The 26,476-nt window shown below is 43.2% G+C and overlaps 1 protein-coding gene across 1 annotated transcript; it reads left to right on the top strand.

Annotated features, from left to right (window-relative positions):
* Window positions 1-4,441: 4,441 nt before the first annotated feature.
* On the top strand, window positions 4,442-21,448 carry LOC137599516 (carnitine O-acetyltransferase-like). The gene is made up of 14 exons (XM_068320504.1): window positions 4,442-4,784; window positions 5,722-5,994; window positions 6,141-6,262; window positions 9,668-9,721; window positions 10,678-10,861; window positions 11,600-11,774; window positions 12,148-12,311; window positions 12,449-12,549; window positions 13,417-13,536; window positions 14,309-14,431; window positions 14,714-14,849; window positions 18,761-18,823; window positions 19,149-19,286; window positions 19,695-21,448. The coding sequence occupies exons 1-14, from the start codon at window positions 4,758-4,760 to the stop codon at window positions 19,920-19,922; spliced, it is 1,908 nt and encodes a 635-aa protein (XP_068176605.1). The 5' UTR covers window positions 4,442-4,757; the 3' UTR covers window positions 19,923-21,448.
* Window positions 21,449-26,476: the final 5,028 nt, after the last annotated feature.

Here is a 26,476-nt window from a genome sequence, read left to right as displayed (position 1 = left end):
GAGTTCTAAGATTTCCCAGATGGGCCAGCTGAGGAGGAGATGGATGCCGTGTTTACTTGTACTAGTTCAAATTACGTGAATACTATTATTTATTTCACAACAGTATATTTACTCCCATCTAATTTCATCAGTGAATAAAGTGCTGCTGGTCTCCCCCTTTTTGACAGAGCGAGAGTGAACACTGGCTGAACAATGGCCGGGTTTATGAAGGGTGGAGGCTGATTAGGATAGTGGCTGCAGGCAAGTTGGGAGAAGACAGGTGAAGGGAATGAGCTGATTACAAGCGGTGCAGAGCGGGTCAGGATCTGAATGACAAGATATGTTAGATCAGAGATCCCCAACCTTTTTTGCACCACGGACCTGTTTCATCGACAATATTTGCTCGATAATTGTTAATAATAAATCAGCCGCAGTGGTCTTATGCCTAAAGCAGGTATCAACAGACAATAAACAACCTTTTGTTCACTGCAGAAAATCCCCCTTCCAAAGTAGATGAAAAGAGGATTGAAAATGGAAGCAGGGTCTTCAATGTTCTTTGGGCAATCTCAGTATATTCTGCCTTGATTTGAATCCAGAACACTGGCTACACTTGTGTGCTTAATTTTTGGGATAAGGGCTGGTAACCTGTCACGTGACCAAGACCTATCAAGAGGCACAGATGAATGCATTTGTCAGTGCGTCATTCCGCACAGAAGTCACTTGTCAAAATAAAATATCTTAGACTGATCATTTATAAGAAAAATACAAAAGTTATGTGCAGCCTGGTACCTAATAGCCGGATGCTAGTACCATTTTCGCAAACAGGTACCTAATGGCCCTCGGCCGGTACTGGGTCACAACCTGGTGGTTGGGGACCGATGTGTTTGTCTTCTCCAAATGGCATATTTTTGCTTCCTATACAGATGTTCAATAGGATTTCAATCGGGACTCATTTGCTCTGAACCATTCTTGAATGTTTTTAGTATTTAGAGTCACCATCTTCTTGGGCGACCCATGACCTGTGAATGAGACCAAGTTTTTAAACTCTAGTCAGCCCATTTCTCTGTGAATCTAGAGCTGAGTTGCTGTCATGGAACCAAGCAGTAAGGCAGAACAGGAGGTTTTCTGTCCAAAACAGGCTTTTTTTTTCCCCCTAAAGGCAAAACAGTTAAAAAAGAGTTTAGCTAAACAAAGCAGTAAAAGAGGCCAACTAAATATAACTAGACGCCAACAGAACTGAGAACTGAAGCGAATACATGGACATAACAGAACAAAACTGACCTGGCAAACCATCAAAAAGAGGAACTTAAGTACTAGTTAGGTCAAACTAAAAATTAACACAGAAGGGGAATTAAAATGGCCAATGTAGTTTTAACTGGCCAAAATTCAATATAAATCCCCAGACACCCTCCCCCCCATGACATCGCATGCTGTGGTGCCTTCCAATAAGGTTGGCAGCAGCATCTGAAACCAGTCCTTAGCCACGCCTTTGCAACACCAGGTAATAAAACTCCAGGTGACTCAAAAGAAGCAAATATTAATAGAAACATAACTTGAACTGTCAATGCCCAGGTGTAATACTGAAAAATATGAAAACTGAAATATTGAGTGTATGAAGATGTGTTTTAATATCGAGGCTTGTGACTGCAAAATAGAAATGTGCTAGTGGTGAGGTGCGGATATTTCCATTTGTAGCTGGCCATCACAGTTGTCTTGTTCCGTTTTTGTCTCGTCTGTTCAAAGGATCGTCTCCCAGAAGCTTTCTGACTTGATAAAACACTATTTGGCAAATTCCCATCATCCCTTTGTACTTGTTTTGAAAATAATTGTCCTCTTTAGTCGTCCCCCATCAACTCCATTTTTTCTCAAATGCCGATGGTGTGATTTCACACTGACACACTTTGACCTTGGAGTTGACTTTTTATTTCTTTAGAGGTTATTATAGCAAGTTGCTATACCCAATCATAAAACCTTGTCCAATTGCAAGCAACAAGTTTTTTTACTTTCTCTATTTGCACAGAACTCAGAGAAGGCTGATTTAATGAAGAAAGCTATTGAACAACATGTCTGGAATTCAAAAATGGTGCGTATCGTTCCAGGAGCCTTAGAAACTGGTTCTGAATTGAATCTCACACATCAGAGAAACTTGATGATGATATCAGAGGAAATGATCCATGACCACATGTCTGTCAGGGGATTTTTAACTCTCCTGACAGACTTCCAGATCCGTTCTGACGCTCTGATGCCCTCGAACCGACATTTAAAAAACTTAACGTGTATGGACATATGCAGTCAATGTGTATGTGTAGCACACCAGGAACTAGCTACATTATTCAACAGGGGTGTATCACACCGCCACAGTTATGAGGAAATCCAGTCTTTGAACACATTTGCCAAGTCTTCCGTTGTGAATCACCGATGACTCACGTTACATCCTGAAATGTCTCCATCTTAAAGGCAAGTCGTGGACACTTCATTTTAGCCCATCTCTTCATGCTGTATAGTTTGGCTGCTGAGGAGAACATCTCCATGCCTGGAATCTTCACAGACAGTTCCTTCTTCAAATTATTTGACTTCAAGGTTGTGACATCTCAGGTAATGACACACACAAATACCTTGTGAGAATGGGACCAATGTCGGCATTCTAACAAGGTAATGTTTAGTTTCTGTAATGAGAATGTTTCAAGTTCAACAGGTGAGTTCATGAGGACAACAGCAAAATCATGTTTTTCTTATTCCTTAAATGTTCCTTTATTGAAAGTTTGATGGAATAGAATAGAGCAGAATAGAAAAGAGTAGCATTTATTATCATTGTATCAAATATAATGTATCAAATACAACAAAAGTAGGGGTGTTGCTTCTCTGGTGCATTTTCTTAAAAAACAGAAATATACAAGAATGGACTCTACGGAAATTGTAATATTAATTAATTAAAACAAGTTAAAATGTACAAATTTTATAAACAAAGTTAAGTTTAGGTTTGCAAAACAACAAAGGTGATTGGATTAGTGGGAAGTTTTGTTTCAAGGTGGTCGTTGAGACTGTCTACTGCTGGCTTCTTGGGGACAGGGATGATGATAGTTAACTAACCTCTTCTATTTCACGTCTACTTTTCCCCACAAGGTAACATCCGAGGCTGGATGTACACTATTTAGACCATCTGAACACTTCAATGCATACAGCGTGTTACAGTATCTTCAACCAATACATTGACTTCACAGTGTGCTATTCACACGACACCAAGACCTGCACAGATAATAAAGCAGGGAATCTGCTGCGAGCTTTGGAGGATGTGACGCTGGACATGAGGACCCTGCTGGAAAACGACATAACTCTTGAACCTTTCTAGGCAAATGAATGTGGTGACACATACATTTTCTACCTTTGATTGAGATCTTTGCTGTAAAAAGGGTGGATATGTTTGATTGTTAAGTGTTGTCACACGTTCACACCTGTTCAGGTGGGTTAGGGTTAAGATAAATGACATAAATGACAACTTTATCAAATGATAACGGTTATCTAGATGGATAGTCAGAGTTATGAGCTCTTCAAGATTATTGGTTTCATCCCGGGCTGCCAATTCATCTTTATATTCTCAGCTAATCCCCGTAAAAATACACCTTGGAGAGCCTCATTGTTCCATCCACTGTCAGCAGCCAAAATACGGAAGTCTATGGCATATTGGGCTACTGAGGAGGAACCTTGGCTAAGAGCTAGCAAAAGCTTAGAAGCCTCCTTTCCTTTGACAGGATGATCAAACACTCTCCTCATTTCTCGGGAACACACCACATATGATTGACATGTAGGTGAATTACTGTCCCACAAGGCAGTAGCCCATTGAGCAGCCTTGCCAGTAAGCAAACTTAGAATGAATGCAATGCGGGACTTATCTGAGTTGTATGTGGAGGGATGTTGCTGGAACACCAGAGAGCACTGGAGGAGGAAGCGACCACAAGCTCCCAAATCACCAGAGTATCTCTCAGGAATGGGCATGAGGGGTTCCCGGGAGGAGGAAGGCTGAAGAGGTGGGCCCGATGGTGGTACAGCAGGGTCAGAAGAATTTCTTGGTCCAGGAGAAGCGGCAGCAGCGCAGGAGGCGAGAAGAGCAGGGAGCTGGTTCATCTGGTTAGCGAGCTCGGAGATATTTGAAGACAGGTCGTGAAGCTTCTCCACTACTCCCCGTAATGTCTGTTCATGTTGGCCCACAAGAATCCCTTGTGAGGACAAAGGTTGTTTAAGAGCATCTAGGTCACTTGGGTTCGTCATGGCCAGATTGTTCTGTTACGGCACACTATAGAGTAGAACCCAATTAGTGATACCAGAGTCCAAAAATCCAAAAATTTGTGTTTATTCAAACAACAGCAGGTGGAGGATCACAGCAAGAGAGTGGTAAAAGGGAGCAGCAGCAGGGAGACCAGAATCACCAACATCAAACTGGAGCAACAATCTGGCGCCATTTGCGTGGAGAGCTGGGTCTAAGAAGCCGGCTGATTGCAGATGGGATCCACGTGAAGCTGCTCCCAGGACGACTCCACCCACACACCCACACCTATGAACACAGGAGTAGGAGGAGAGGCTGGAGCAGTCACCAACACAGGGTGTGACTCTTGTTTTCCTGCTTTTGTCACTTGTCTTTCGTAATATTTTTTCAACAAAGCAGGAGTTATCAACTCCTCTTATACAGCAAGAACTTTTCCAGGTAGTTAATCCTCTCTAGCAAACAATCAAAGGATAAATATCAATCAAATACTGCCTGTTGGAGTTGATCTGAAAGCAAAATGTTGAGACTTTGCAACAGAGGTCTGGTAAGTATAGACCCCTCAGTTAATTTTACTTTCACAATATTTGCTTAGCAAATGAACACACATGTCCATCTGGGAATCTACATGTTTGAAAATGTGTCACTTTCACAAAAAAAACAATTATCCCCAAGTTTTGATAAAATATTCTTTGGACTGATGAGACAAAGGTGGAACCTTTCAAAGATTTTGTTCTAGTACTTCTGGTTTAAAAATAACATGGCACTTCGTAAAATTAAGATCCTGCCCGGCTCTGGACAAGTCATGAAAATTGTGTGAACCATAAATTCTGTGTCTTACCAGAGAATCTTGATGGACATTCAGTTGACAGTGGTCCAAAACCACTTGTGTTATGTAGCAGGACAGCACACGAGCCAGGCTTCCTCTGAATGACTAAAAAGTAACATCTTGGAGTAGCTTGGTCAAAGACAGGTTCAAATCCTGGGATGGCCGAAGGGCACTCATTAAGGGTTGTTAGGTTAATCAGCATGCCTCAGGCATGGGCAATCTAAGGAAGACCTGGCCTTGGATAACAAGGTCTGAATTAGTTGATTAGGAAATAGTGCAGGAGCTATTGGAATGCTACTGTATGAGTAATCCTAGGGATACTACTGATATACAATTTAACCCAAAAGTGCTGTGCTATTTCCGAGCGTGCTAACAACATTCTTGTGAGTTCCCAAATAAGCATAAGTAAAATTTAAAAAAAAAGATTTTCTAATTCAACCCTTCATTTCTGATGATTGTAACTGAATAAATAAGAGTGAAGCCCTCAAGTCATGCTGAAACACTTGCTGTTATTTCAGAGCATCATTGCTTATCAGGCTTATCTGAGAGTTCTCTAATATCTGTAAACACGTATCCTTCAGTTAATTCTACATGTTACTGGAGATTAATGCTAGTAATGCTAATGAAAATACTGCTTATTATTTATCATTGTGAGGTGGGGACAGTGAAGCCCTACCAGTTGGTGAAACCAGTGCCAGTGACCCTGGTTGCTGTCAGAAACCTGATCCAGCAGAATGAACTGCCCCGTCTGCCTGTCCCCCCCCTGCGGCAGACCTGCGAGCTCTACCTCAGAGCCCTGGAACCAGTGGTGGAACCAGATGAGCTGAAGAGAACCAAAGACCTGGTGGAGGAGTTCCAGAGAGCAGGAGGGGTTGGGGAGAGACTACAGAGGAGCCTGGAGCAGAGAGCAGACTGCACCGACAACTGGGTGAGCTCCAGAACCACAACCAGCTGCATTCATCTGCCCTAGAAAATAATTAAAGGGGACTGCTCAACCATTCTTGTTATTGTCATGGAAACCCATTCAGTACTTTTTGTGCAATCCTGTCAAACAAACAATATCTGTTTCTTTAGTTAACAGAGTGGTATGTGAAAGCTATGTATATGGACCTACGAAAACCTTTGGTGATTTTCTCCAACGGTGCGCTAATTCTTTCCCCGGTGGCCGACAGGGATACGGATCTAGGACAGACCAGGTAATCACATTGGCAGACACACGCTGATGATCACCCAGACAGAGGTAGCGACAACAAGGCCCTTCTTCAAAATTCTCTATTGTGTGACTTTTTCAAGATTTTTAATGCCAGCATTGAGAAAAAAACAAAACAAAACAAAACACATGAAAATTCAAGTGTGATATTTTCTATGTCAAGAAAACATCTAGTTCTGGGAAATTGTTGTTCATTCTCTTGGTTGTGGACCATACACATTCACTTTGAGGTAAAATAATTCTCTTCACAAGACCAAGTCAGGCATTAAAGTGTTTGTTTCTGTGATGCGAGGCAATATTCGTTATCATTTATCTGACGCATTTGAATAGGTGACGTCATTACGTGAAGGGGAGGCTTCCGAATCAGGGAGTTCGTGAAGATGCTAGGACAGAAGCATGTCTTATATGTGTGCGCTTGAGTTCAATAAATAAAGTCCTCGTGAGAAATCCTGCCTGGCATTTTCATGACATGGTGTGAGAAGTGAGATCAGTGAAAGTGTGATCAACTGCAAGGGTTGACTCGCAGTTGAAGGGTTGAAGGGTTCGACTGAAGCAACGAAATGGCGAAGTTTCACACGCCGGAGTCGTTTGACTTCACCCAACCGACAACTTGGCCGGTATGGAGTCAACACTTTTCCCGCTATCGGATTGCTACAAAACTCGACAAGGAGGATGGAGAAATTCAAGTAAACACACTACTCTACGCGATGGGTAAGGAATCAGAGCCCATATTCAGTACTTTTACTGAGGATGTTGTGGATTATTTCAGCGAAACTATGAAAAAGTTCGACAAACATTTTATTCCCAAGTGGAACGTTATCCACAAGCGTGCGTGCTTCCACAGGCGCTCGCAGAGGCAAGGGGAGAGTGTGGAGGCATTTGTGAGACAATTGTATGAACTGGCCGAGTATTGCGATTTTGGTGCGACAAAAGACGAACAGATACGGGATCGTATCGTCATTGGATTAGTGGACATGGATGTGTCACAGAAGCTGCAGCTCGAGCCGGACTTGACTTTGGGAAAAGCGATCAACATGGCGCGACAGTAGAGCTCGTCAAGTCGCAAAACCTCACCGTCCGATCACCAGAGAGTGAAGTAAGTGCAATCACACGGAAACCTAAGCAATTCAAACAGACTGAGAGTAAACTAAATAATGCTAAACTTAGAAGTGGGCAACTGAAACAAGGAAATGCATGTTCGAGATGTGGCAGAGTGCACGTGTTCGGGGCATGTCCTGCAACAGGCAAGGCGTGCCGTAAATGCAGTAAAAAGGGACACTTCGAAGCAATGTGCAAATCTAAAGCTGTTAGAGCAGTAGCGGCAGCAGCTAACAGTGACAGCGACGAGGGCAGCAGCTTGTGGTTCCTAGGAGTTGTTACTGAGAACACCAAAGTCAATGAAGAGAAGTGGCTCACGGATCTGAACATTAAAGGAACTACTGTGCAGTTTAGAATTGACACAGGCGCTGATATCACAGGGATTTCAGACCAGACATTCAGCAGCCTGCCCCAGCGCCCTGTTTTGAAAGAAACAAATGCCGTTTTCACTTGCCTAGGCGGAAAGCTCGACTGCAAAGGCAAATTCTTGGCAGAGACTGAGAAACGTGGTGTGAATCACCAATTTTGGATTTATGTGATGAGGGGCCCATTCACTACCAACCTGCTGGGTAGGAAACTAGCTACTGAAATGGGGCTGATTCGCAGGGTGGATGGCATTGAATGTTTTGAAGATGTTTTTGGAGATATTGGACTCTTGAACTGTGAACCCATGAAAATTGAGCTCCAGCCCAATGCCACTCCCTACAGTGTTGCTGCACCGCGCCGCATTCCCTTCCCAATTCTGCCTCAGGTGGAAGAGGAGATAAAGCGCATGCACGCCTCGGACATCATTGAGGAGGTGCACGAAGCCACTGACTGGTGCGCTCCCATGGTGCCAGTGATCAAGAAGAACAAAAAGCCCAGAATTTGTGTGGACTTAAAGAGACTGAACAAGGCTGTGAAATGTGAGCGTTTTATTCTGCCAACTTTGGAGGACATAGGGCCAAAGCTCTCAGGTACCACTGTGTTTTCCACTGTCGACACTTCCAGTGGATTTTGGCAAATACCACTTGATGCCAATAGCAGGAAGCTCACAACGTTCATCACGCCGGTGGGTGGTTCTGTTTCCGGAGGCTGCCGTTTGGCATAACCTCTGCTCCGGAGATTTTCCAGCAGAAGATGAGTGCTCTCCTAAGGGACCATGAGGGCACTATGGTGGTCATGGATGACATCCTGATATTCGGCAAGGACAGGAAGGACCACGACAAGAATCTTCGCAAAGTGCCTAAACCATCAGAGCGTCCGGACTGAAGCTCAACCGAAGTAAGTGCCAGTTCACTAAAACTGAGATCCTGTACTTCGGTCATGTGATAGGCAAAGAGGGCATCAGGCCGGATATGAGCAAGGTCAGAGCGATAACAGAGCTACCGAGTCCCACCAACCTGACAGAGCTACGGCAGACCATTGGGACGAACAACTATTTGGGGAAATTCCTCCCTGACCTGTCATCAGTCATGCACCCGATCAACAGCCTCTTGAAAGGACACGGCTTGGGTTTGGGGAGACAGGAGCAAGCATTCAAGGAGGTATAGCAAATGCTGACCTCTGCGCCAGTGCTGGTGTTCCACGACACCAACAAACCAACCGTGGTGAGCGCCGATGCCAGCAGCTTCAGCCTGGGAGCCGAAGCTGCTGGCATGAAATTTTCATGTCACAATACGGTCCCTCGACAGTTATGGAGTTGTTTTGCACGTAACAAAGCAGGTATCCCTAAAATGACCATTGTTCCTCCGTCAGAATTCCAACCCTACAAAAAACTTCTACCAGGTTTCAAGGACCTGACGTGTGTACATTCCTACCTGTTCCCTGGCAGCTGTCTCCTGCTTTCCTTCTCCTACATGGACACTTCAGATTCATCTAGATCAGAAGGTTTGGGATGCTGCCTAGGGGCCTCTGAATTAGCAGCATGTCTGGAGGAGGAAGAATGAAGCTGATGCTGATGAACTGACTTCCTGCATGAAGCATATCCAGGGCTCAGTTAATGCTTCCTGGTCCACTGGAAACCGGCAGTCTGCAGAAGGGCTGATGGATTCCATCAAGGAAAACCTCTTTATTTGTAAAGAAAATGAAGCTTGAACATCACTGGAAGTTCCAAGAGGCTGAAAAGCCCAAGCAGACCTTGGAATCCTCTATGGTTTGACTTTAGATGACGTCCTGGATGGTCTTGTTTCCAATGGTACCTTGTTGTAACATTGCAGAAACTGCATCTGACCTTCAGACAAAACACAATGCATGGCATCACAACAACAAACTCTGTCAACATTTCACTAATGAGAACGTTTTCTCTGTTTAGGTGTGCTGCCAAAGTCATATCTGGAAACCTGGATGTAAAAGCACTGATTGACAGGTGAGTCCTGAGCTCCTTCTACCTCCACACAAATTGATCTAATGTTTGTGTCCTGTGTTGTTTGTTGTCGCACTTCCAGTATTTGCCTCCTACCCAGCTGTTGAGCTGTTTCACCGGTTTCTTGAGGACTTCCCTCCCTCGTGTATTCAGACTGTGTGTTCCATTTAGTCTTTGCCAGTTCTTCATATTTCCAGGCAGAGCGTCTTTTTATTCCCTGTGTGATAGTTTGGACTGTCAAACAGCCTCCTCAGAAAGTACATCCTGCTATCAGCTTCCTTGTACAGCCGCCTCGTGTCGGTTGTCCAGTCCAACTTGTTGTCCAGCCACAGCCCAAGATATTTATAGGTCTGTACAACCTCCATCTCTTCCTTTCCTATCAGAACTGGTCTAGGTCTGGGTCTGTCCCTCCTGAAATCAATGACCAATGCTTTAGTTTTGGAGGTGTTGAGCTGCAGGTTGTTGCTGTGACACTAGTCCACAAAGTCCCTCACCAAGCATCTATACTCCTGCTCCTAATTGTCCGATACATCCCACAATCGCTGTATCATCTGCGTATTTCTGAATCTGACACAGTTCTGAGTTGTAGCAGTCTGTTGTGTATAGATTGAAGAGGATAGGGGACAAGACAGTCCCCTGTGGAGCACCAATGCAGCTGACCACAGTATCAGACGTGGCGTCCTTTAGCCTGACGAACTGTGGTCTGTCAGTGAGGAAGGTTTGCATCCAAACAATATTTTTTGTATGTTTCTTCATACATAAGTGATGCTTTCACAACTACATGGTGAAACCAAGGTTTGGGTTTTCTTGCGTTGAGTGTGTTTGAATCCTTTAGTTTTCATGTTTTAGTTAGGGAAGTCCTCAAAAAAACGTTCAGTTCCATTTCTAGATGGACCAGTAGCTTCAGGGACCTCTTTGGGTCAGGATGAACTGGATATAATGACTGAGTCCTTTTGGAGTGAATGTGTGTTTTACAGTGGGACACTACCAGTGGAGTACATGGGTGGGAAGCAGCTGTGTATGAAGCAGTGGGAGCAGTTGATGTCCGCCTGCCAGGTTCCTGGACTGAAGTCAGACTCTTTGGTGTTCTACAGCAAGAGTACCACCCCCCCAAAACACATCACTGTAGTCCACAACTTTCAGGTGAGACGATAATGTTAGGGTTTTACTCTGAAAAAAAAACCCTTTTTGGTTCTTGGTTGAGAGGTGTATCTTCAAAGATGAGACAAATTTTAATCCAAACAAGGTTCACTGAAGACGTTCTTCCGTATCCTCACCTGTGATTGAACAGCTGCTAGAATTAGAATTAATACATCAGATATAATGTCCTGTTCTTTTTCTTTGTTGAGAATGCGAGGCTGTGTCGTACCGCTCAAGTTTTCAACATCGATGTCTTCCGATGTCAGGATGTGTGATGTCTGGAAAATCTCAGTTCACGATACCTGGCACTGGCCTCTTGCAGCTTTGCACTTTGCATGTAATCGCACAACACAAAAACTGTACTTTATATTAATTGGGAACGCACCATCTTCACATGAACATAACATTTTTCAACAGCTTTGATGTATTTTCTCAAACAACAAAAAAAGATGTACAACAAAGAATTTTGAGAAAATGAGCCATCCAGTGTGTACTGTGTTATCCAGGTATCCAGACGACCCAAAAGATTTGAAAACGTAACGTTTTTCGCCATTGTTGAACATGACAATGACAAAGTGATTGGTGATTGGTAAAAGTACTGTAGCCACTAAGCAAGCTGATATCTCTTTTGCGTAAGAGAAAAAATTAATGAGACGTGGTGATCACTGCATATCTTTTTCTTTAACTTGCTCCCCAAATTTTGCATCTTGCAGTCACGCGTTTCCTCCCTCTCTTCGTCAGTTCTTTAAGTTGGATGTGTACAACAGTGACGGGACACGGCTGACCGTGGATCAGCTCTGTGTTCAGGTGGACAGGATCCGCAACTCATCAAAACAGAGCGACGTAGAGCCCGTCGGTATCCTTACCACCCAGAATCGTGACACCTGGAGTAAGACATACTCTAACCTGATCAAGGGTGAGCTCAACTCTGTTCTAATGCAGCCAGAATAAAAGACATTGATGTGAATCTTGAGGGCATGAAAAGGTAACATCACAAACAAATGGAACCAAGAACTACTTCAGACCAGACTAACAATCAATTTAAGGTAGAAAAAAGTTCCATTAAGTTCAGCAGTTTCTGTAAAACATCTGGTAGCCGAGCCTATAGCGTGGTTGTCAGGGTTTAAAACCAAAATCAGGCTCAATCTATATGACTACAAATGGTAAAATCGAAAGTGAGGAAAAGTTATTCATCTCTATTAAAACAAAGGCAAGTTTAAAGGTCCCAATGTCACAATCTGATCAATTAATCACTGTTTTGTTGATGATTGTTTTGAGTGCCTGTCTAGATGAGACCAACAGACAATCAGTGTCAACTATAGAAAGCAGCATCTTCACAGTTTGTCTGGATGGAGCCATGCCCCCAGTGTCTAATGACAAATACCACCAGATGTTGCATGGAGGAGGCAGCCAGTGGAACAGTGGGAACCGCTGGTTTGATAAGTCCATGCAGGTGATTCCTCTCTGGATCTTTTTTCATTCATATCAATGAAATGAGTTTTCAGCCACTGTTGACTGTCAATCAAAGTCCTTGCTGGTTTTAAAGGGAGAAGCTGGGTTGTGATGCTCGTTTTAAATTTATTGTTTCAGGTAATCTGTGGAGAAGATGGGACATGTGGTCTGAACCAATCCCACGCGGTGACTGATGGAACCAGTCTTCTGGCCTTCATCAATCAATTGGTAAAAATAATGTAAGAAGACTGAATTGCTTTTTGTGCTTCACAAATGTGGTCCTGGAGAGCCCAGAGTACCAAGACTTGACCAATTTGTTCCAGCGGTTTGATTGGACTATTGTGACGATGCAGAGTAAAAGTCTGACATTCAGGATTTTACGTAGCCCCACCCTTATGTATGCAGTTGGCATCTCTATAGTCATATCAATCAGTCCAGGGTGGGTAGTGTTACAAGTCGTCTCCATGTTGTGGTTCCATCAGCACTAGTCCCAGAGTGTTTGCCGTTATGCTTGAGGAGATAGTCCTTTGGGTTGGGATGTAATGATGACCCTAGCAGCTCCTAATGGAGATTTCTGAAGACATTTAATGACTTCATGCAAGTTTAAATTTGGAATAACTGCAATCAAATGGTGTTGAGTAAACCAAGAACCTTTTAGTTGAATTAGCCTGTTTTTCATGATCTACTTCAGATTACATGCAGAAGATGAGGTATACTTCATGCTGTGTCCATTTTTTGTTATGATTGACTGAAGTATTTCTTATCTGTACCATTGTCCCATTAAGAAAATACTTTTTATGGGGTAAAGGAAATGACACATTTTGTATATCCCACATATTGAGTGTGTGGAAGAGTCAACACACAGATTTTGGATTGGACTGTGCATTACTGTACCACCAGATTTCAATAACTGACTGAGTGGTGAGGTTATTTCCTTCTAAGCTTCTAATAACATTTTGTATTATTCTCTATAAAGTTGCAGAATCTATAATCACACTGCTGTCAGTTGTCAGATAGGTGGGGGTAGTGTTTCTATGTGTTTGATAAGATATGCAGTTAATGGTGGCATTCGATTTCCTCAAGGTCCTTTTCTCTTGTCTCTAAAGGAAAAATCCAGAGGTAATACAGTCTCCCTCGGAACCTTTACCCATGCCCCAAAAACTTCACTTCAACATCACACCTGAGATCCAGAAGGACATCGATGAGGCCAAGCAGCGCGTGGACATGTGAGCAGTTCTAATTTCATAAATAAACTTCATTTAACACCAGACAATCTTAAAGCTGCAAAAACTAAAGGAGACTGAAGCGATTTTCATGTTTTGTCCTGTTGCCACCTCTACAGCCCGCAGACATGAAACAGTATGGAATTAGCATCATTAGAAATATTCCCTGAATACCTCAAGTCTCTGTATGTGCAGGGATTATCTTGGTTGACACGTCTCTGGGTACAGTACCCATGCTTTGGCAGACCAGGGTGGAGGTCCCTTTTTTCAAAAAGGAGGACTGGAGGGTGCATTCAAATATAGGGGCTCACACTCCTGAGCCTCCCAGGTAAAGTCTATTCAATTGTACTGGAGAGAAGAATCAGACCCATAGTCGATCCATGGATTCTGGAGGAACAATGCGGTTTTCGTCCTGGTCACAGAACACTGGACCAGCTTTACACTCTCTATCCAGTGCTCGAGTGTTTGTGGGAGTTTGCCCAACCATCCATACATGCTTTATGGATCTTGAAAAGGTATTCGACCACGTCTCTCATGGTATCTTGTGGGGAGTGCTCCGGGACTATGGGGTTTGCGGCACTTCGCTGAGGGCTGGGCAGTCCGTGTATAACTGAAACCAGATCTTGGTTCACAAGTCACACCTGTTCCAAGTGCATGTTGGACTGTGACCAAGCATCCGTGAAAAGCAGATGCCCATGGATGGATGGATGGAAGGATGGATGGATGGATGGAAGGAATATTCCCTCTCTCAAAAATTCTCCCGTTTCCGCCACAGACTGACCCAGAACCTGGATCTGAGTGTTAGTGTGTTCAAGCACTTTGGGAAAGATGTTCTAAAGGTCCTAAAGTTGAGTCCCGATGCTTTTGTACAGATGGCAATACAGCTGGCCTACTACAGGTGAGTTTCTCAGTTATCACAGGTACATAGACTGTTTGTGATTGAGCATTTTTCTCTCCAGTTTATGAACCAACTGCAGGAAGATCTCAGGTGAGGTGTTGTGTTTGAGTCCAACAACAACAAGAGGTCTTATATCCGTTTAAGGAGATGAACACATCATCAAAAGCTTCCAGGTTGTTCTTAGAATCAGGCAACAGTGAAAAAAGGAATGTCGAGTTTGCATGACAACAGCGTTTTTTGCAACTAAAGCGTAGAAAACTTCTCTTTCCTCTGTTTTGTCAGGATTCACCATCAGTGCTGCCCAACAGAGGAAGCCGTCTCCCTCCGTAGGTTCAAACTGGGCCGTTTAACAGCAATCAATTCAAACACAAGGACCTCAGTTGCCTTCGTCAAGGCTTTTGATGACCCTCAGAAACAGGTCTGATGATAGGCTAATGTAATGATGTCACGAGCCAATCACTCAACAAATTGTATGGTAATCATGCTTTACAGTACCAACAAGATTTTCTTCAGGTCTGCTCAGGCTGTCCTACGTCTGGTTGTCAGGACAGGTTTATTCTTTATGCAATGCACAGCACTGGAACGGCCTTTGTGTAGCCGCTGCTTGGTACTGAGAACTCAGGAAGTTCAGGAACAGTAAATAACCAAATTGTAAGATTTGTTTAAGTTGGTGAACAGACCACAGATATTTTTTTAAAAATTGGACAAGCGATGGTCCAATAATGGGCAGAGACAAAGTTCTTCCCCCAAGACTAAAAACTTTATTAAAAGAGAGTAAAAAGAACAAGAATGCCAAGAGACCTATCAGACCTACCAGGTCTACATGAGCACTGCAGGACGGCCAGGATGACTAATTAGGGAGCCAATCGAGGCCGGAGCGCTCACCCAGCTCCGTGCCCGACACTCACACTCACACAGCAAACAAACAAAAAGACAAGGGGTAAAGTGTAAAATGTGAAGGCTGTGTAAAAACCACTACACACACAAATTAAGGGGAGTGTGGTGCTGAAGTGAGGGACCCCAACCACCGATGGCTCCACCGTCCAAAGCAGCTCCCTGGCACCGGCCCCGCAACACTCATGCAATAGAAAGAACGATTAAAAACATGTTAAAAGATAGCAGGACTGCTGCAACAGTACTGTTTGTTGTCTTGGGGGAAAATACAAGCCTAGAATAAAATCAAGGAGTATAAAAGGGCACAAAAGCCTAACCAATAAAATTGAATAAAATAAAACAATTAAAACAACAATGAAACCAAACTAAATACAAAACAGCAGTGGCAGTCTGTCTAAAATAAAAAGAAGACAGGTTAAATACCTCTGCCAAATAAACCAGTTTGTACACTAAAGGAATTGTCCCTTTACCTCCTGTGGAACAATCCTTTCCAGGAATCCACCTGTGTGGGCATGAGGGAAGTTCCTGAACAAAACCTAACATATGACAAAAATACATCTAAAAACACATACAAAGCACACAAACATTAAAAAACAGAAGACAACTTACGGCAGCATGTGTAGCAGTCAACTCCTTGCCAGAAAGCAAGCATAGTGACACCTTATACCAATTTCTGGCTGATTGGTAGGAGGAGCTGACTGCTACCCAACTCTGGTGGCCCAGGAGGGACATTTTCAACCGGTCACATTTGGTTCAGGGAGTAAAGAGCTGATGATGTCCTAATCCCTAATTCTAATGTTAATGCGATCCAGGACCACCCGTGAAAAACAAAAATTCCGCGATATAGCAACTATTTATTATTTAAGGTAATTTAAAAGTTTATGAAGCCTCCCCATACCGATATTAAACCACCTTATATCTGTATTACTTTTTCCCACTCTTATAGACTGTTTAAAGCACAGTATCACGTGACTACCTACTAAAAATACACGATTTGGTGAAGCTGGGCATCTTGAAGCGGGAACAAGCAAGGAATTACTGTAGATCTGGGCTGCTGATACAGAAACCTCCCGATGGTGCAGCCTGGGAAACGGTGACTGGCATAATTTGATATCACTATCTGATTACCACCACCAGTAGACCAATATCTATATACCAAACAAGGATATAACCCAGACTTTGTCTGTGTGAGCAGCGAAGTAGCATCCAGAGCAGGGAAAGAGGTCCTGAACTCCATCCCCCATACACAACACTGGCCTATCACCGTAGCAATTCGATCCATTCTCCAAGCAACAACCGTTCCTTGAAACCTGAAAAAGCAGCAGGAATTGTTCAAGTACTGGCGGAAATGTTACAGCGCCTAGGACCAAAAGCAAAAACCTGGCTCCTAGAAATGCTGAACTCATGCTTGGCAAAGAAAACCATCCCACCTGTATGGAGAAAAGCCAAGACTGTTGCTATACCCAAACGCCAAAAAGTGCCGTGCAAGACATGTCCACCGACTACAGTAACAACCACCTAAAAACCAACACATCAAAAAAACAGCTTTGCAGCTTCTACCTGAAAAACTGAGACACAGAAAGAGAACAACTTCTCATGGGACGGGTACAAACTTCTAAATCATCCCCTTCCTGTGTACCTCCAAGTCACACTAGACAGGAACCTTTCCTTCAAAACCCACCTTCACAACACCAAAGCCAATGTCAACTCCTACAAAATATGTTGCGTAAACTGGTGAACTTAAAGTGGGATGCTGATCCAACAAGCATCCGTACCACAGCCCTAGCCCTGTGTTTCTCCATGGCTGCGTATGCATGCTCAAGCCGGAGCCCCACCCACCACACCAAATTGGCGACACCTGCCGCATCATCATGGGCTGCCTAAAGACAACGCCACGCCAATCCAGTGCCTCTACACACTGGCCGGCATTGCTCTCCCCCTCACATGAGACGCTCCATCGTTGCACAAGATGAGTGGAGAGCACAGGAATCTGATATGAGGCACCCCCTGTACGGACATACAGCACCCCCATCCAGACTAAAATCCAGAGCCAGTTTCCTGCACACAGTCCCCCCTCTTCAGTCTACCAAGGAATCGGCCAGAACCAACATGTCAAGGGTGGAATGGCACCAACCCAACACCCGAACCAAGAATGGACGGAGAGAGGAATAACACGTAGTGAATTCCTCGCCAGAGGACACAACCTCCCATGGACGACCTGGAAGACCCTCAACAGACTGCGAGTAGAGCAGGGGAGGTGCAAAGCACTGCTGAAGACATGGAACTATCTCACAGAGGACACGTGATGCTGTGCAGTTGTACAGACAATGCTCCATCTGTTAGAATGCTACAACGCCCCCCAGGACCTGGCTGAGCCGACCCCATCAGTTGTATCGTGTGCCAGACACTGACAGAATGATATCAAGTTTCAAGTTTATTTATTTTTATATAGCCCAGATTCACAAGCAATGTCTCAAAGGGCTTTACAATCTGCACATGGACGATATCCCTCTGACCTTTGTGCACTGCAAGCAGTGCGACCCTCGCATCGGATAAGGAACAACTCCCCCCAGAAACCCTTTTAACAGGGGAAAAAATGGATGGGAGAAACCTCAGGAAGACTGCAGAGGAGGGACCCCTCTTCCAGGAGTGGACAGACGAAGCAATAGATACCGCATGTACAGATTAACAACACAATAATAATAACAGTAACAATAACAGTAACAATAAATGTATAACAAAGGCATGCCGATCCATCCAGTAGAGCGAGTCACCACCAGCCGATGAAGCACACAGAGGTCACCGATTGCTGAGGATCCACCACTCTGAGGACAGACCAAACAGTGCCTAAGTCATTCAGCAACTAAGATTGCTAAGATATCTAAGATTGCAAGGGACTCAAAGTAAAAGAAGACTGTAGATCTATACACACCATCCATTACTTGCAGTCTAGGGTTGTAGGTAAACAAAATTGTTGGTACCCCTCTTTCAATGAAAGAAAACCTCACAATGGTCACGGAAATAAGTAATATACAAAAGTAACAATTGACACAAATTTACTGAAAATTAACCAATAAAACTCAGACATTGCTTTTGAATTTTGTATCAACAGATTCATTTAAAAAACAAAACATGCCTGGACAAAAATGATGGCACCATTAACTTAATATTTTGTTGAACAACCTTTTGAGGCAATCAAATTATTTCTATACCTGTCAGTGAGAATGCTGCACCTGTCAACAGGTATTTGAGCAAACTGCTCCGGTTGGGTTTGAAGGACATCCTCTCCAGATGGCATGTTTGAGCTTCCTACACAAATTTTCAACAGGATTTACATCAAGACTCATTGAATAGTCCAATTTTGTGCTATAAACCATTCTATACCCCAGCATGGTCCAATTGCAAGTGATGAGTTTTTTCCCTCTATTTACACAGAATTCCGACAGGGCTCATTTAATGAATAAAGCTTTGGAAGAACATGTCTGGAATGCAAAGAAAGTGAGTATCATTCCAGGCAACACTCCATTCTGTCATTTAGTCCTTGTTCAGTCGATTATGTAAGTCTTGATACAATCAGTTGTCCCACCTCAAGTTGGGCTCGGACCACAGGAGCTTTAGAAACTGGTTCTGACTTGAATGTCTGTATGCAGTGGTACAGAGTGTAGCACAACAAAACTACCTACACTATCAACAATGGTGTATAACATCAACATTACTATAAGGAAATCATGTCTTTGAACACATCTATTGAGTCTTCTGTTGTGAATCAATGGTGGCTTCTCTAGTGGCTCACGTTACATCCTGAACTGTCTCCATCTTAAAGGCAAGTCGTGGACAGGCCATTACAACCCATCTCTTCATGCTGAAGGCTTTGGCTGCTGAGGAGAACATCTCCATCCCAGGAATCTTCACAGACAGTTCCTTCTTCAAAGTGTTTGACTACAAGCTTGTGACATCTCAGGTAATGACAACCAAAATATACTAAAATATACAATAGTCGCTGTTCTACAAGGTAGTGATTAAGTAGGTGGTGAGACCCAGATGAGAAAGTTTCTCAACTAGGAGCTCCGGGATGATATTAAAAGCTGAGCTGCAGTCCAGGAGGAGCATCATCACGGAGATCCCCAGGTGCTCGCGATGGCTCAGCGCAGTCTAATGCTATAGTGATGGCATCCTTGGTGGAAGGGTTTGCCTTGTGGCAAACCGATGAGGGTCTAGGATTGTAGGTAGACAGGCAGTTGTGTTAAGACCAGTTTGTAAAGTGCAACAGGGTGGTAGTCATTGAAACTGTCTACTGCCGGCTTCTTGGGGACAGTGATGATGATGGTTAACTAACCCCTTCTTTTTCACCACTGCCTTTCACCACAAGGTGACATCCAAGGTTGGATGTACATCATTTATGGCATCTGAAGACTTCAATGCATACAGCATGTGTTACAGTACCTTCAACGAACAATTCGACTTCACAGTGTTCTACTTACACGGTTCCAAGACCTGCACAAACAATAAAGCAGCAAATCTGCTGCGAGCCGTGGAGGACGCGATGCTGGACATGAGGACCCTGCTGGAAAACAACATCACACTTGAATGTTTCTAGGCGAATGGATGTGATGACACATACGTGAGACATTTCATCTTCAACCTTTGATTGATATCCTTGTTATAAAAGTGTGGACATGTTTGATTCTTATGTCTTGTCACACATTTAAACTTGTTCAGGTGCATCACCATGACATCACACTATATTCTGCTTGCGTTACTGAGAGTGGGTTTCTTAACCTAAATTTAACTTCTTTGTCTTTCTTTGTAAAATGTTGACCAGTGTCTTGGAGGAGATGAAACTTCAAAAATGACAACTTCCTCAATCTGGCAATATTGTTTTATTAATTATCCCAAAGTTATGTCATTCCTGATAATATTAAAAAAGTATTTATTTTGACAATGTATGCCCATTAAATGTCAATATTCTTCCATGACATCTTTACAAATGATTCCATCATTTAGCTTTTTCACAACAGGGGATTTCCAATGATGAATAACACTTAATTTTGACCCACAATCATAAAAAGAGATTTCTCAATGAACGGGACGCTGAATAATGAAACAGTTTTCGGCACATTTGCCCCAAACAGTTCGAAGCCCAATGGGGCGCCATTCAGACTAACTACAGGCACAAGAAACAGGAGTTGATTGTGCCTGATTTATTGATCACAACATGACGTTTATGCATCCCAAAAGAATAACGGAGGAAGCTGTATGCAAGGATTTAGTTTTGCCAATACAGTGATCTCAAATCACTAGTGCCTGTCTGCCACTCTATCTGTCTCTTTTTACTTGCCCTGTCTCTATCTGCATTGCATTTCTTTTCCACCCAACCGGTCAAGGGGGATGTCCACCCTCAGAGTCTGGGTCCTGCCCAAAAATTCTTTCTCAGTGAGGGAGTTTTTCCCCAGCACTGTTGCTTATGCTTGCTATGGAAGGTTTTGTTGGGTTTCTTTGTCTATATAAGTGCTTTGAAATATCTGCTCATGTAATAAGTACTTTATAAATAAAACTTGCAAGTTATGCTCATCCTTGGAAAATTATGCTGATTTATTATTGCAACCACGAGTAGACAGTATTGTTGCGGACACTTGGACTCCATATTAGCCAGTTATGGTTGGTAGTAACCATGATCCAGTCATTGGTGACAATATTTTAATTGCAGGATTGCTAGTGTTAGAGTTCCAGTGCAAATGATGCAACATTTGTTAGATTTATGTACATATGTTATCCCATATTTACTCATTTTCATTTTTGAACCAATAAAGGATTTGTGTGTGAGTGTCTTGCTATGCCTTGACTTGATGTTTAGGTAGGGGTCAAAAAGATCACAGCTGAGGTAGCAGCTGATGACTAGTTTAAGATGTAAACCTTGACCTGCCGAAAATAAAGACAATACCATATAAAGAAAAGGGTTCTACTCTTGTTACAGTATACCGTAGATGGTGCATTGTTGATATTTTTGTCCTCCATCCTTTAGGACACATTGTAAACAGGGACTGCCCAAATGAAATAAAAAGAGGGTTCGGCAGAGAAATGTTGAGAACGGGGTGGAGATCTGTAACTGATCACATCTCTGTCCGTTCTCCTCGCGAGTAAAACATGCAACTGTTGTCTTTTCCTTTTTGTGTGAGTTTTTAGGTTGCTTGAACCTGACAACATTCATGGCAGACGTCCTGGTCTGAGTCAAGATGAAGTGCAGGGTTATGAGCAACACATATAAATGATGGGGAACATTCAGTGTAGGTGGATGCCCCTTCATCAGTGAAGGGACACTGGAAAGTGAAAACTGCTGTCATAATCCCCTGGTCACAAAATGTTAATCCTGATTGCGCTCTATTTAACCATGGACTACAATATGTCAACAGTTGTTTTCCTACAGGTCTTACACTCTTACCCACAGCAATTTATGGGTGTTTTGGAATCAATGTGGTTGTGATTCGTGTCACAAGGGCTTTTAATCTTCAACAACATTGTACCTTTTTGAAATTCTCCTTGCAAGATTAAATACTGACGTGGGTAAACATCAGGAGCAGTTTCTCTCAACAAATACATTGACAACTCTTGCTCGGGTGTAGGGTGTCTGAGCTGAACAAAGACCTCAGGTCTAACCTTGGGCTGTCGAGGTTTACTGTAGGACCCAAATGCGCAGACATCAGGTAAAAGGGAAAAATAGATTTTTTTAACAACGAATGTGATGCGATGATGAACCAGATGATCAGGCTGAGCAGGTAAATCAGCAGGAGATGAGAAAGCAAGCAGGCGGCTGGAATGGTAATAGTCCAACAGGCAGCAGACCGGGACTGGAACACGGAGAGAACAGAGTTATCAAAAAGTCAAGGTGCGAGTTCAAGAGAGCCAAGGTGTGGATACTGACAAGCAGTACAAACGAACTGGCGATGAATGGTGGAAAGCTGGTCCTCATGTTAATAGGGATACAATGTTCTGTAGAGGTGTACTTATAACAATTTTATAGACAATTGGTATTATTTAAAGTTGAAGTTATTAAAACAATAAGGCCGAATTTAAACCAACATCAAACATCTACTAATGAAATATCAAAAATGTAACTTACTTTAGCTGGTCTGAACTGAGTGAGGCTTTATTTCCATTCACAAGAAGGTCCCAATGTCACAATCTGATTGATCGATTAATCACTGTTTTGTTGATGATTGTTTTGAGTGCCTGTCTAGATGAGACCAACAGACAATCAGTGTCAACTATAGAAAGCAGCATCTTCACAGTTTGTCTGGATGGAGCCATGCCCCCAGTGTCTAATGACAAATACCACCAGAGGTTGCATGGAGGAGGCAGCCAGTGGAACAGTGGGAACCGCTGGTTTGATAAGTCCATGCAGGTGATTCCTCTCTGGATCTGTTTTCATTCATATCAATGAAATGAGTTTTCACCCTCCCTCAAAAATTCTCCCCGTCCCACCACAGACTGGTCCAGAACCTGGATGTGAGTGATAGTGTGTTCAACCGCTCTTGGAAAAATGTTCTAAAGGTTCTCAAGGTGAGCCCCGATGCTTTCATGCAGATGCCGTTTCAGCTTGCCTACTACAGGTGAGTCTGTCAGTCGTCATGGATATATAGATTACTTGCTGATTTGGGATTTTTCTCTCTAGGTTTTTGAGGTTTAATGTTTGAGTACGACATCAGCAAGGGGTCTTATGTCCGTTTAAGGAGATGAACATGTTGTAAAAAGCTTCTATGTTGTTCCTAGAATCAGGCCACAGTGAAAAAGAATGCTGAGTTTGTAGAACAACCGTATTTGTTTCAGTGGATGTGTTGGAGGACAGTTTGTTGAAAACTTCTCCCTCCTCTATTTTGTCAGGATTCACCATCAGTGCTGCTCAATACAGGAACCTGTCTCCCTCCGTAGGTTCAAACTGGGCCGTTTAACATCAATCAATTCAAACACAAGGACCTCAGTTGCCTTCGTCAAGGCTTTTGATGACCCTCAGAAACAGTTCTGATGATAGTCCAAGCCATTCACTCAACAAATCTTATGATAATAATGATTTACAGTGCTATCAAGATTTTTCTTGTGTTTATCTCGGGTTGTCCTAAGCCTGGTTGTCAGGACAGGTTTATTCTTTATACAATGCACAGCACTGGAACCACCTTTGGTTCAGGGAGTAAAGAGCTGATGATGTACACTCACCAGCCACTTTATCAGGTACACCTGTCCAACGGCTCGTTAACGCAAATTTCTAATCAGCCAATCATGTGACGGCAACTCAATGCATTTAAGCATGTAGACATGGTCAAGACTGCTGCAGTTCAAGCCAAGCACTGGAATGGAGAAGAAAGGTTATTTAAATGACTTTGAACGTGTCGTTGTTGTTGGTACCAGACCAGCTGGTCTGGATAATTCAGAAACTGCTGAATTACCCAGAAACTGCTGATCTACTGGGATTTTCACGCACGACCATCTCTAGGATTTACTAGTCTGATGAGTCTGGATGTCTGCTGCAACAGAATTTGGCATCAAAAACAAGAAAGCATGGATCTATCCTGCCGTGCATCAATGGTTCAAGCTCCTGGTGGTGTAATGTTGTTGGGAATTTTTTTTGGCACACTTTGGGGCCCTCAGTGACAACTGAGCATCATTGTTACGCCACAGTCTACCTGAGTCTTGTTGCTGACCATGTCCATCCCTTTGTGACCACAGTGAACCCATCTCTTGAAGGCTACTTCCAGCAGTATAACACCATGTCATAAGCTCCAATCATCTCAGACTGGTTTTCTAGAACATGAGTTCACTGAACTCTAATGGTCTCCACAGTCACCACATCTCAATCCAATAGAACACCTTTGGAATGTGGTGCAATGGGAGATTCTAACTATGGATGTGCAGCCGACAAATCTGCAGCCTCTGCATGATGCTATCATGTCAAGGTAGACCAAACTGGAATGTTTCCAGTTCAATGTTGAATCTATGACACATAAGATTAAGGCAGTTCTGAAGGCAAATGGGGGTCCAACCAACCAAACCGGGTGTATCTCATAAAGTTATTATAGCAAGTTGCTATACCCAATTATAAAACATCAACCAATTGCAAGTCTTCTTCTTTTCCGTTGGGCTTTTCCCTTCAGGGGTCGCCACAGCGAATCAATTGCCTCCATCGAATCCTCTTTTCTGCATCCTCTTCTCTCACACCAACTATCTTCATGTCCTCTCTCATCGACCAATTGCAAGAAACAAGTTTTTTTACTCTCTCTATTTTCACAGAACTCAGAGAAGGTTGATTTAATGAAGAAAGCTATGGAAGAACATGTCTGGAATTCAAAGATGGTGCGTATCATTCCAGGCAATACTCCATTCTGCCATTTAGTCCTTGTCAAGTCGATTATCACTGTAAGAAGTCTTGATAAAATCAGTTGTCCCACCTCATGTTGGGCTCGGACTACAGGAGCCTTAGAAACTGGTTCTGAATTGAATCTCACACATCAGAGAAACTTGATGATGATATCAGAGGAAATGACGCATGACCACATGTCTGTCATGGAATTTTTAATTCTCCTGACAGAGTTCCAGATCCGTTCTGACGCTCTGATGCCCTCGAACCGACATTTAAAAAACTTACCGTGTATGGACATTGACAGTTAATGTGTATGTGTAGCACACCAGGAACTACCTACATTATTCAACAGTGTCACAGTTCAAACATTTAACATCTCTACTCTTGGCGCTCCTCTTCTCTCTCATCCTACGAACACACTTTCGTCCTCTCCTTTCCCCCACTGATGAGGGTTATTTTGAAAAATTGCAACTTGCAATCAGTGCATTCAACATAGGAAAAATACTGATCATTTCCAATAAAAGGGTGAACAAGTCAATAATAATAATTACAATAATGAAAATTAGTGGTTGGGAACAGCTAATCTAGTGATAAGGGGAGACAATGACACCTGAAGTGTGTTTCAGACGTCCGTTTTTCTCCGCAGTTTGGTTTTCTTTATGGTCACTGCAGAAAATCCCACTCCACAGAGACAGGAGGTTGGAAATGGAAGCAGGGTTTTTGGTACTTTTTGGGCGATGACAGGATAATCTGCCTTAACTTTAATCCAGAACACTGGCGCGGTTGTGGGCGTTTAATTTAGGGGTAGTGGCTGATAACCTGTCACGTAACTGAGACCTGTCAAGTATGACAGACGCACGCATTCCTCTGTGCGTCATTCCGCACAGACTTCACTTTTAAAAAATAAAAACCTCTTTCAGACTCCGTAATAAATAAAAAAATAAAATAAAACGGATGTTTTATTAGTTTTTCTTACCTTGATCATCGGTCCCCAACCACCGTGGGTTATTTGGCCCAGGACCAAATGACCCACGGACCGGTCTGCGGCCCTTTGGGTTGGGGACCATTGCTCTAGTCCGTATCTCCTCTTCTATAGAAGAGTTAAAGAAGGAACTTTAGCCGATGAGGAATGAGATGAAGCATCAATCCATCTTCTTAATCGCTTCAACCGCTGTTGCGGGTCGTGGAAAGGTGGAGCCTATTCCAGTTGGCTTGGGCATGAGGTGGGGGGCACTCCAGGAGGGATACCAATTGCTCCGCAGAGTCACACTGAACTGCAGACTAACAGTCACACAAACAAACACCTGCGATCAATTTTGGACCGGCCTTCTTGGTCAAATAACCCTCAGACAGCCTGGAGGTGTGTTTGGAGTCAGTGTTCTAATGAAAAATAAATGATCGTCGAACTAAACCCAATTAAGATGGGATGGCATGTCGCCGCAGGATGCTGTGCTAGCCATGCTAGTTCAGTGTGCCTTCCACTTTGAATAATTCCCAACAGTGTTACCAGCAAAACATCCCCACACCATCACACCTCCTCCCCCATGACTCACAGAGGGAACCAGGTACATATGGAATCCATCTGTTCACCTTTTCTGCATCTCACAACGACACGGTGGTTGTAACCAAAGATCTCGAATTTGGACTCAAATCAGACCAAAGCACAGATTTCCACTGGTCTAATGTCCATTCTTTGTGTATCTTGGCCCAAACAAATCTCTTCTGCTTGTTGCCTCTCTTTAGCAGTGGTTTCCTAGCAGCTATTTGACCATGAAGGCCTGATTTGTGCAGTCTCCTCTAAA

Source organism: Antennarius striatus, chromosome 7 (assembly GCF_040054535.1).
Source record: "Antennarius striatus isolate MH-2024 chromosome 7, ASM4005453v1, whole genome shotgun sequence".
Taxonomy (NCBI): domain Eukaryota; kingdom Metazoa; phylum Chordata; class Actinopteri; order Lophiiformes; family Antennariidae; genus Antennarius; species Antennarius striatus.
Note: the sequence above shows the minus strand (reverse complement) of the source record. Positions and strands in the feature narration are given on the sequence as shown.

What these genes read in the sequence shown, in the direction of transcription:
- LOC137599516 (XM_068320504.1), top strand. Translation starts at nt 4,758, where the DNA reads ATGTTGAGACTTTGCAACAGAGGTCTG. An exon ending in GACTTTGCAACAGAGGTCTG is followed by an intron (nt 4,785 to 5,721) that starts GTAAGTATAGAC and finishes TATCATTGTGAG; the next exon opens with GTGGGGACAGTGAAGCCCTA. An exon ending in ACGGATCTAGGACAGACCAG is followed by an intron (nt 6,263 to 9,667) that starts GTAATCACATTG and finishes TTCTCTGTTTAG; the next exon opens with GTGTGCTGCCAAAGTCATAT.